This window comes from Dendropsophus ebraccatus, chromosome 13 (assembly GCF_027789765.1).
Source record: "Dendropsophus ebraccatus isolate aDenEbr1 chromosome 13, aDenEbr1.pat, whole genome shotgun sequence".
NCBI classification, from domain to species: Eukaryota; Metazoa; Chordata; class Amphibia; order Anura; family Hylidae; genus Dendropsophus; species Dendropsophus ebraccatus.
Window position 1 is genome coordinate 955,045 of NC_091466.1, and position 12,462 is coordinate 967,506.

The window sequence follows — 12,462 nt, forward strand, 5'->3', positions numbered from 1 at the left end:
CCTAAAAATATCTGATTTTGAAATTTTACTGAAAATTTGGAAATTTGCTGCTAATGTTTTAAGCTTCCTATTGTCTAAAAATAATGAAATATAGTTTAATAAATGCCGCCAACATAAAGTAGACATGTTGCTAATGCTATTTAATATATAATTTATGTGGTATAACCATTTTCTGTATAAGCAGAAAAGTTTTAAAGTTGGAAAAATGCATTTTTTCACAATTTTTCACGCTATTTTGTTTTTTTTCATAAAGATTCGTTATAAGTATCGACTCCAATTTACAAGAAATGTGAAGTACAATATGTCACGAGAAAACAATCTCAGAATCAGCCGGATAGGTAAAAGCATCCCGAAGTTATTAATGAATAAAGTGACACTGGTCAAATTCATAAAATTTGCTCCGGTCCTTAAGGCCATTTCAGGCCCGGTCCTTAAGGGGTTAATATTTGTATCATTCTCAACTTTTGGCCATGGCTGTATGATACAAGCCGGATATAGAATCTCATCCGTTTTGATACTACTACAAGGAGCTGTGGAACCTTTGATCGTTGGAATCTCATATACGATACAAGACTAACTCTAGAGGACAGAGAATCTAATTGCATATAATTAATCTAGTGTGTAGTATTGGTAACAATCCCTGATGGTCTAGTGTGTAGTATTGGTAATGGTCCCTGGTGGTCTCGTGTGTGAAAAGATAAGCAGTTTGATGCTGGGGAATGGATTGTGTGAGGTTGTTTATGCTGTATTCCTTTGGTGGCTCCGATAATGCTCAGTGGTGTAACTCTAGGGGGGTGTAAGGGGTCAGAGACATCAGAGGCTACAGAAAAGTCACAGCCACGGGAGGGTCCTGCATTAATAGGTTTAATCTCCTAATTGTAGTTGTGTCCCTCTCATCAGTGGTGACACTTACATTCATAGATAAAGTGCTGGTTAGTACACACAGGTAGAATCATTCCACTCCTCATCTCTAGCAGCTCTAGTGTCCTCCTGGAGGCTGTCCCCTGATGTCATCCTCCACAGGTCTATAGGTCCACTAGTGTCCTCCTGGAGGCTGTCCCCTGATGTCATCCTCCACAGGTCTATAGGTCCACTAGTGTCCTCCCGGAGGCTGTCCCCTGATGTCATCCTCCACAGGTCTATAGGTCCACTAGTGTCCTCCCGGAGGCTGTCCCCTGATGTCATCCTCCACAGGTCTATAGGTCCACTAGTGTCCTCCTGGAGGCTGTCCCCTGATGTCATCCTCCACAGGTCTATAGGTCCACTAGTGTCCTCCCGGAGGCTGTCCCCTGATGTCATCCTCCACAAGTCTATAAGTCCACTAGTGTCCTCCTGGAGGCTGTCCCCTGATGTCATCCTCCACAAGTCTATAAGTCCACTAGTGTCCTCCTGGAGGCTGTCCCCTGATGTCATCCTCCACAGGTCTATAGGTCCACTAGTGTCCTCCCGGAGGCTGTCCCCTGATGTCATCCTCCACAGGTCTATAGGTCCACTAGTGTCCTCCCGGAGGCTGCCCTCTGTCATCCTCCACCCTTCTACAAGTCTATAGGCCCACCAGTGTTCTCCTTGAGGCTGACCTCTGATGTCATCCTTCACCCCTCCATAAGTCTATAAGTCCACTAGTGAAGTCCTCTATCTCCTGTCTGTCTCTGGGTCCTCCATGTCTTGTCAGTCTATAGGTCCTTTATGTCCTGTCTGGCTATAGCTCCACTGATCTCCATTTCCCGTCTGTCTATAGGTTCCCTTATGTCTTCCATCTCTTGTTTGTTTACAAGTCTATGGGTTCTTTTGTTGGATAGCGGATCAGGACTTCATCTCGTCGTCAGGACATCTCCACTAGGATGTGATTGAGGTGGAGTGAAGCAGTGACACTCATGTCGGCACTCTCCTGCCTTGATAGGAGCAAGGACTGATTGCGAGACAATGATTTACTGAAGACTGATACACAGTGGAGAGCCCCCCTCCCCCCCCCCCACACACACACATAACGTGGGAGCTCCTGCTAACATTACATCTCTGTTCCAGCTCCTGGACTCCAGGACAAGTTCTTGTCTGGTCATTGTCTGGTACCTGCAGAAACATTCACCTGGTGGGTTTTCTATCAGTTCCTAGAAGGTATTAAGATGTAAGGAGGTGCATGGCACCAAGTCTCTACTATAGAATGCTACAGTGTTCCTCCTATCTTCTTGGTGTCAGACATTGCTGATGCGGACACTTAGCGGACTCCCATCCTTCTCAGATTTATCCCTGAATGATTCCTCCAGTTTGAGTTTCTCTGGGTCTCCAAAGCGGACAGTCTCATGGAAACAACATGGTGGAGATACTTTGAGAACATGATCAAACACGCTGAAATCAGCCACATACTTTCCACTGGAGGACAGTGAAATGATGGGGCTGAACTCATACCCCCAGAGGATTTCCTCGGGAAGGTAAGACGTGCGCACTTGGCATGTGGCACTCGTAGGCTCCACGGTTCCACTGAGAATGACCACCAGCTCAAAGTCCCCTTCTCCAGAGCGGATAGCGACATCTCTCAACGGACTTGACTCATCCACTACATGGTAGAAGGTGAGTGGTAGGATTAAGAAGGGACTGTCTGAGGAGGTGTCCACCTGGAAGTCAACATTGATCTGATTGAGATGAACGTTCTCGCCCTCCTTGGTGACCTGTGTCTGGAGCAGCTTCCCAGTTACTTGGCATCCAATAAGAAGGCTTCTGCGCATGTTGGCCACTCGGATCATTAGACGGAGTTTGCCATCATGTTGTGCCACCACAGCGTTCTGACTGAATTTGATGGTTTCTGCCCTTTTCTTTGGACGAGCAATTTTTGCTAAGAAGGTTCCGGTAATGAAAATTTCTAGGATTGTAGTGAGAACCAGCTGAGAAATGAGCAGCACAATGGCCAAGGGGCACTCCTCACTGATGTATCGAAAGCCATAACCAATGGTGGTCTGTGACTCTAGGGAGAAGAGGAAGGCTCCGGTCAGTGTGTGCACCTGCATCACACAAGGGGTATGGTTAGCAGGGGCATTAAATTCCAACAGATCTCCATGGACTAAAGCCACCAAGTACCAGATGACCCCAAAAATAAACCAGGTTCCTGCAAACGTGGCAGAGAATAAAAGCAGCTTGTACCTCCACTGCATGTCAATGAAGGTAGTCCACAAGTCCTTGAGGTAGAGGAAGCTTTTGTCAGTGATGTGGTCCATTCGCACATTGCTTCGTCCATCCTTAGTCATCACTCGTCTTCTCCTCAGGCTTGAACCTATGAGAGGCCGGCTGTCTGTCTGCGTGGTCTGACTGTAGTAGACCTTCACCGGAGAAGTCATCTACGAATAACAGAAAACAAGTGTTAACAGGAAGCTGAGGCCAGAAACAGCACCCCCTCCTGGTCATGCTCTCTGGGTAGAATTGCTGGAGTAAAGGATGATGCCTTATAACTGTCTATAGGTCACAAACATCATCCTCTGCAACTCCAAGAGCAATGTAAGATGGTAACATTCTGGTAATGTCTGCTCATGGGAACAAGGGGAAGTCTTTGTGGCATTTACATATCTGTGATGGTAAAACCAAAAAGTGTTTGTGAACACTAACATTATTGCTACAGGGAGTGAAGGGTTAACCTTCCTAATATACATCTATCTATGGTGGCTGGTGGAGAGGAGATGCAGATTGATATTGCCTTCCACAGAGGTGGTACAGTTCCACCAATCCATGGAGCAAGGCCTCCCACCGTAACTACTCTGTCCTGCCAAGGTTTGGCCAATAGGGGACAATGAAATGTAATCAATTCTCTGGTTCTGATCTGTTCACAACATTGTCCCAAATGTAGCCGGCTGTTTGTGTGATGATCATCTAAGGCAGTGGTCCCCAAATATTTCACACAGGGGCCAGTTTACTGTCCCTAAGACCGTCGGAGGGCCGGACTATAAAAAAAAAAAAAAAAAAAAAAAAAAAAAAAAAAAACTATAACCAAATCCCAGTGCAAAATGCCACAACGCCCCCCAAAAAAGTAAAAGCATCCCTCTTTCCACCCCTCATCCAGCCCACACTCAACCCCTCACTCCCCCCTCAACCAGCCTCCCCTAACTCCCCCTTCACACCCTCAACCAGCCCCCTCACCCCATATGCTAATAATGTATCCCTGCATTGTCCCCCATATAGTTATATTGCCCCCCTGCAATGTCCCCCATATAGTTATAATGACCCCCATATACTTATATTAACCCCCTGCAATGTTTCCCATATAGTTATAATGACCCCCATATAGTTATATTGCCCCCCTGCAATGTCCCCCATATAGTTATAATGACCCCCATATACTTATAATAACCCCCTGCAATGTTTCCCATATAGTTATATTGCCCCCCTGCAATGTCCCCCATATAGTTATTTTGTCCCCTGCAATGTCCCCCATAGTTATAATGTCCCCCATATAGTTATTGTCCCCCTGCAATGTCCCCCATATAGTTATGTTGTCCCCCTGCAATGTCCCCCATATAGTTATGTTGTCCCCCTGCAATGTCCCCCATATAGTTATAATGTCCCCTGCAATGTCCCCCATATAGTTATGTTGTCCCACTGCAATGTTTCCCATATAGTTATATTGTCCCCTGCAATGTCCCCCATATAGTTATAATGACCCCCTGCAATGTCCCCCATATAGTTATATTGTCCCCCTGCAATGTCCCCCATATAGTTATATTGTCCCCCTGCAATGTCCCCCATATAGTTATATTGTCCCCCTGCATTGTCCCCCATGTACTTATATTGTCCCCCTGCAATGTCCCCCATATAGTTATATTGTCCCCCTGCAATGTCCCCCATATAGTTATATTGTCCCCCTGCAATGTCCCCCATATAGTTATATTGTCCCCTGCAATGTCCCCCATATAGTTATATTGTCCCCCTGCAATGTCCCCCATATAGTAATAATGTCCCCCTGCAATGTCCCCCATATAGTTATATTGTCCCCCTGCAATGTCCCCCATATAGTTATATTGTCCCCTGCAATGTCCCCCATATAGTTATAATGTCCTCCATATAGTTATAATGACCCACTGCAATGTCCCCCATATAGTAATGATGTCCCCCATATAGTTATATTGTCCCCCTGCAATGTCCCCCATATAGTTATATTGTCCCCTGCAATGTCCCCCATATAGTAATAATGTCCCCCTGCAATGTCCCCCATATAGTTATATTGTCCCCCTGCAATGTCCCCCATATAGTTATATTGTCCCCTGCAATGTCCCCCATATAGTTATAATGACCCACTGCAATGTCCCCCATATAGTAATGATGTCCCCCATATAGTTATAATGTCCCCCTGCAATGTCCCCCATATAGTTATATTGTCCCCCTGCAATGTCCCCCATATAGTTATATTGTCCCCTGCAATGTCCCCCATATAGTTATAATGACCCACTGCAATGTCCCCCATATAGTAATGATGTCCCCCATATAGTTATAATGTCCCCCTGCAATGTCCCCCATATAGTTATATTGTCCCCCTGCAATGTCCCCCATATAGTTATATTGTCCCCCTGCAATGTCCCCCATATAGTTATATTGTCCCCTGCAATGTCCCCCATATAGTAATAATGTCCCCCTGCAATGTCCCCCATATAGTTATATTGTCCCCCTGCAATGTCCCCCATATAGTTATATTGTCCCCCTGCATTGTCCCCCATGTACTTATATTGTCCCCTGCAATGTCCCCCATATAGTTATAATGACCCCCTGCAATGTCCCCCATATAGTTATATTGTCCCCCTGCAATGTCCCCCATATAGTTATATTGTCCCCCTGCAATGTCCCCCATATAGTTATATTGTCCCCCTGCATTGTCCCCCATGTACTTATATTGTCCCCCTGCAATGTCCCCCATATAGTTATATTGTCCCCCTGCAATGTCCCCCATATAGTTATATTGTCCCCCTGCAATGTCCCCCATATAGTTATATTGTCCCCTGCAATGTCCCCCATATAGTTATATTGTCCCCCTGCAATGTCCCCCATATAGTAATAATGTCCCCCTGCAATGTCCCCCATATAGTTATATTGTCCCCCTGCAATGTCCCCCATATAGTTATATTGTCCCCTGCAATGTCCCCCATATAGTTATAATGTCCTCCATATAGTTATAATGACCCACTGCAATGTCCCCCCATATAGTAATGATGTCCCCCATATAGTTATATTGTCCCCCTGCAATGTCCCCCATATAGTTATATTGTCCCCTGCAATGTCCCCCATATAGTAATAATGTCCCCCTGCAATGTCCCCCATATAGTTATATTGTCCCCCTGCAATGTCCCCCATATAGTTATATTGTCCCCTGCAATGTCCCCCATATAGTTATAATGACCCACTGCAATGTCCCCCATATAGTAATGATGTCCCCCATATAGTTATAATGTCCCCCTGCAATGTCCCCCATATAGTTATATTGTCCCCCTGCAATGTCCCCCATATAGTTATATTGTCCCCTGCAATGTCCCCCATATAGTTATAATGACCCACTGCAATGTCCCCCATATAGTAATGATGTCCCCCATATAGTTATAATGTCCCCCTGCAATGTCCCCCATATAGTTATATTGTCCCCCTGCAATGTCCCCCATATAGTTATATTGTCCCCCTGCAATGTCCCCCATATAGTTATATTGTCCCCTGCAATGTCCCCCATATAGTAATAATGTCCCCCTGCAATGTCCCCCATATAGTTATATTGTCCCCCTGCAATGTCCCCCATATAGTTATATTGTCCCCCTGCATTGTCCCCCATGTACTTATATTGTCCCCCTGCAATGTCCCCCATATAGTTATATTGTCCCCCTGCAATGTCCCCCATATAGTTATATTGTCCCCCTGCAATGTCCCCCATATAGTTATATTGTCCCCTGCAATGTCCCCCATATAGTTATATTGTCCCCCTGCAATGTCCCCCATATAGTAATAATGTCCCCCTGCAATGTCCCCCATATAGTTATATTGTCCCCCTGCAATGTCCCCCATATAGTTATATTGTCCCCTGCAATGTCCCCCATATAGTTATAATGTCCTCCATATAGTTATAATGACCCACTGCAATGTCCCCCATATAGTAATGATGTCCCCCATATAGTTATATTGTCCCCCTGCAATGTCCCCCATATAGTTATATTGTCCCCTGCAATGTCCCCCATATAGTAATAATGTCCCCCTGCAATGTCCCCCATATAGTTATATTGTCCCCCTGCAATGTCCCCCATATAGTTATATTGTCCCCTGCAATGTCCCCCATATAGTTATAATGACCCACTGCAATGTCCCCCATATAGTAATGATGTCCCCCATATAGTTATAATGTCCCCCTGCAATGTCCCCCATATAGTTATATTGTCCCCCTGCAATGTCCCCCATATAGTTATATTGTCCCTGCAATGTCCCCCATATAGTTATAATGACCCACTGCAATGTCCCCCATATAGTAATGATGTCCCCCATATAGTTATAATGTCCCCCTGCAATGTCCCCCATATAGTTATATTGTCCCCCTGCAATGTCCCCCATATAGTTATATTGTCCCCCTGCAATGTCCCCCATATAGTTATATTGTCCCCTGCAATGTCCCCCATATAGTAATAATGTCCCCCTGCAATGTCCCCCATATAGTTATATTGTCCCCCTGCAATGTCCCCCATATAGTTATATTGTCCCCTGCAATGTCCCCCATATAGTTATAATGTCCCCCATATAGTTATAATGTCCCCCAGATCGCAGATCTCGGAGCAGTGTGTCAGCCCTGCCGCCAGCCTCCTCCGCGCCGCACGGACCACCAACCCCCCCGCCTGGGATGTAACCTGGACATGATCTCTGAGGGATCCTCCGGCAGGGGCAGTGATGACATTGCTGTACCTGCTGGGGGATCCCTTCGACGGGGATGTCGGCAGCAGTGTGGATGCGGGGCAGGGGCTGGTGTGATCCGGAAGGGGGAACTCTTTTATTGGTGCTCAGTGAGAGCAGTCTTCTCACTGACCACCAATGAAAGAGTTGTCCCTTCCGGAAGTGCGGCGGGGGCCGGATAAAAGGCCTCGGGGGGCCGCATGCGGCCCGCAGGACGTAGTTTGGGGACCCCTGAGCTAAGGCAATAGAGAAGCAAGAAAAGCCAGCTGAGATGCCAGTGATCGGGAAAGATGTGTCTGTAGTAAGCGGTAGTGAGCAGCTGGGGTCACTGCAGCCTCGCAGATGAGTCCACTCTAATAGATGTGTCGGGAAAGTTGCAGGTTTTAACCAACTAATTTCAGGACAAAGTGCGACTTACAGCTCCAGAAGGTTCCCCATCCCCGCCTTAAATGATAAGTCTGCAACCCCTGCAGCAGCAACTACCAACCCTATCATCATAAGGATTTGGTGCATTGTGGACAGTCCTCTGTGAGGAAACCAATAGAGATTTGGGTCTGGAAAACTAGAGCAGAATGGGCTGAAATTGAAGCCAAGGATGGTGCGGGCATTAGGAGACAAGTAGAGACTGAGGTCAACATGTGGAAAACTAGAGGACTTGGGGTTGGAGTAAGCTCATGGAAAATTAGAAAACTAGTCGGGGCTGGAGTCAGCGTGTGGAAACCCAGAGGAGTAGAGACTGGTGTCAGCGTGTGGAAACCCAGAGGAGTAGAGACTGGTGTCGGCATGTGGAAACCCAGAGGAGTAGAGACTGGTGTCGGCGTGTGGAAACCCCAGAGGAGTAGAGACTGGTGTCGGCATGTGGAAACCCAGAGGAGTAGAGACTGGTGTCGGCATGTGGAAACCCAGAGGAGTAGAGACTGGTGTCGGCGTGTGGAAACCCAGAGGAGTAGAGACTGGTGTCAGCGTGTGGAAACCTAGAACACTTGGGGCTGGAGTCAGCGTGTGGAAACCTAGAACACTTGGGGCTGGAGTCGGCGTGTGGAAACACCAGAGGAGTAGAGACTGGTGTCAGCGTATGGAAACCCCAGAGGAGTAGAGACTGGTGTCAGCGTGTGGAAACCTAGAACACTTGGGGCTGGAGTCGGCGTATGGAAACCCCAGAGCACTTGGGGCTGGAGTCAGCGTGTGGAAACCTAGAACACTTGGGGCTGGAGTCGGCATGTGGAAACCCAGAGGAGTAGAGACTGGTGTCAGCGTGTGGAAACCCCAGAGGAGTAGAGACTGGTGTCAGCGTGTGGAAACCCCAGAGGAGTAGAGACTGGTGTCAGAGTGTGGAAACCCAGAGGAGTAGAGACTGGTGTCAGCGTGTGGAAACCTAGAACACTTGGGGCTGGAGTCAGCGTGTGGAAACCTAGAACACTTGGGGCTGGAGTCGGCGTGTGGAAACACCAGAGGAGTAGAGACTGGTGTCAGCGTATGGAAACCCCAGAGGAGTAGAGACTGGTGTCAGCGTGTGGAAACCTAGAACACTTGGGGCTGGAGTCGGCGTATGGAAACCCCAGAGCACTTGGGGCTGGAGTCAGCGTGTGGAAACCTAGAACACTTGGGGCTGGAGTCGGCGTGTGGAAACACCAGAGGAGTAGAGACTGGTGTCAGCGTATGGAAACCCCAGAGGAGTAGAGACTGGTGTCAGCGTGTGGAAACCTAGAACACTTGGGGCTGGAGTCGGCGTATGGAAACCCCAGAGGAGTAGAGACTGGTGTCAGCGTGTGAAAACCTAGAACACTTGGGGCTGGAGTCGGCGTGTGGAAACCCCAGAGGAGTAGAGACTGGTGTCAGCGTGTGGAAACCCCAGAGGAGTAGAGACTGGTGTCGGCGTGTGGAAACCTAGAACACTTGGGGCTGGAGTCGGCATGTGGAAACCCCAGAGGAGTAGAGACTGGTGTCAGCGTGTGGAAACCCCAGAGGAGTAGAGACTGGTGTCAGCGTGTGGAAACCCCAGAGGAGTAGAGACTGGTGTCAGCGTGTGGAAACCCCAGAGGAGTAGAGACTGGTGTCAGCGTGTGGAAACCCCAGAGGAGTAGAGACTGGTGTCGGCGTGTGGAAACACCAGAGGAGTAGAGACTGGTGTCGGCGTGTGGAAACACCAGAGGAGTAGAGACTGGTGTCAGCGTGTGGAAACCCCAGAGGAGTAGAGACTGGTGTCGGCGTGGGAAACCCCAGAGGAGTAGAGACTGGTGTCGGCGTGTGGAAACGCCAGAGGAGTAGAGACTGGTGTCAGCGTGTGGAAACCCAGAGGAGTAGAGACTGGTGTCAGCGTGTGGAAACCTAGAACACTAGGGGCTGGAGTCAGCGTGTGGAAACCTAGAACACTTGGGGCTGGAGTCGGCGTATGGAAACCCCAGAGGAGTAGAGACTGGTGTCAGCGTGTGGAAACCCCAGAGGAGTAGAGACTGGTGTCGGCGTGTGGAAACCTAGAACACTTGGGGCTGGAGTCGGCATGTGGAAACCCCAGAGGAGTAGAGACTGGTGTCAGCGTGTGGAAACCCCAGAGGAGTAGAGACTGGTGTCAGCGTGTGGAAACCCCACAGGAGTAGAGACTGGTGTCGGCGTCTGGAAACCCAGAGGAGTAGAGACTGGTGTCAGCGTGTGGAAACCTAGAACACTTGGGGCTGTAGTCGGCGTATGGAAACCCCAGAGGAGTAGAGACTGGTGTTGGCGTGTGGAAACCCCAGAGGAGTAGAGACTGGTGTCAGCGTGTGGAAACCCCAGAGGAGTAGAGACTGGTGTCGGCGTGTGGAAACCCCAGAGGAGTAGAGACTGGTGTCAGCGTGTGGAAACCTAGAACACTTGGGGCTGGAGTCGGCGTATGGAAACCCCAGAGGAGTAGAGACTGGTGTCAGCGTGTGGAAACCTAGAACACTTGGGGCTGGAGTCGGCGTGTGGAAACCCCAGAGGAGTAGAGACTGGTGTCGGCGTGTGGAAACACCAGAGGAGTAGAGACTGGTGTCGGCGTGTGGAAACACCAGAGGAGTAGAGACTGGTGTCAGCGTGTGGAAACCCCAGAGGAGTAGAGACTGGTGTCGGCGTGTGGAAACCCCAGAGGAGTAGAGACTGGTGTCAGCGTGTGGAAACCTAGAACACTTGGGGCTGGAGTCAGCGTGTGGAAACCTAGAACACTTGGGGCTGGAGTCGGCGTATGGAAACCCCAGAGGAGTAGAGACTGGTGTCAGCGTGTGGAAACCCCAGAGGAGTAGAGACTGGTGTCAGCGTGTGGAAACCCCACAGGAGTAGAGACTGGTGTCAGCGTGTGGAAACCCCACAGGAGTAGAGACTGGTGTCGGCGTCTGGAAACCCAGAGGAGTAGAGACTGGTGTCAGCGTGTGGAAACCCCAGAGGAGTAGAGACTGGTGTCAGCGTGTGGAAACCCCAGAGGAGTAGAGACTGGTGTCAGCGTGTGGAAACCCCAGAGGAGTAGAGACTGGTGTCAGCGTGTGGAAACCCCAGAGGAGTAGAGACTGGTGTCAGCGTGTGGAAACCCAGAGGAGTAGAGACTGGTGTCAGCGTGTGGAAACCTAGAACACTTGGGGCTGGAGTCGGCGTGTGGAAACCCCAGAGGAGTAGAGACTGGTGTCAGCGTGTGGAAACCCCAGAGGAGTAGAGACTGGTGTCAGCGTGTGGAAACCCCAGAGGAGTAGAGACTGGTGTCAGCGTGTGGAAACGCCAGAGGAGTAGAGACTGGTGTCAGCGTGTGGAAACCCAGAGGAGTAGAGACTGGTGTCAGCGTGTGGAAAATGATAATTATAAGTGAATCATAAGTGTGCCAAACGAGAACGGTTAAAGCTGGCATCATGTGGCGTTTGCGCAGATGTTTGAAGCTGAATAATTTGTGTTGTTGGGACCTAAGTCCGAATATTGGAACACTAGAGGAGTCAAGGCAGGAGATGGAGTGTGGAAAAATTAAAGGGGTTGTCCAGCGAAAATCTTTTTCTTTCACATCAACTGGTGTCGGAAAGTTATTGAGATGTTTTAATAGAAGTAAATTACACATTAAAAGTCTTCCCATACCTGTCAGCTGCTGTATGTCCTACAGGAAGTGGTGTATTCTCTCCAGTGTGACACAGTGCTCTCTGCTGCCACCTCTGTCCGTGTCAGGAACTGTCCAGAGCAGGAGAAGTTTTCAGAGGGGATTCCCATGGAAAACCTCTCTTTGTCTAGAGCGTTCCTGTCTCGACCAGAGGTGGCAGCAGAGAGCACTGAAGTGGGAGTGTAAAAAATTAGAGGCATCAAATCTGGTATCGGCTTGTGACAAACGAGGAGAGCTGACTGCATTAGGCACGCGGATAACTAAGGGAGATCAGGCTGACGGATGACTAGAGGAGTCGGGCCTGGATTGGGCTGACGGATGACTAGAGGAGTCGGGCCTGGATTGGGCTGACAGATGACTAGAGGAGTCGGGCCTGGATTGGGCTGACAGATGACTAGAGGAGTCGGGCCTGGATTGGGCTGACATGACTAGAGGAGTCGGGCCTGGATTGGGCTGACAGATGACTGGAGGAGTCGGGCCTGGAT

General features: G+C 49.0%; 1 protein-coding gene across 3 annotated transcripts in view; it reads right to left on the reverse strand.

Annotated features, from left to right (window-relative positions):
• Positions 1-972: 972 nt before the first annotated feature.
• Positions 973-12,462, reverse strand: part of KCNJ10 (potassium inwardly rectifying channel subfamily J member 10) — a 137,016-nt gene continuing 125,526 nt past the window's right edge. For all 3 annotated transcript variants that reach the window (XM_069951032.1, XM_069951030.1, XM_069951031.1), the window contains one exon: positions 973-3,329. In XM_069951032.1, coding sequence (XP_069807133.1) covers positions 2,193-3,329 — 1,137 coding nt within the window. In that variant the 3' untranslated portion in view covers positions 973-2,192. The remainder of the gene's footprint in view (positions 3,330-12,462) is intronic.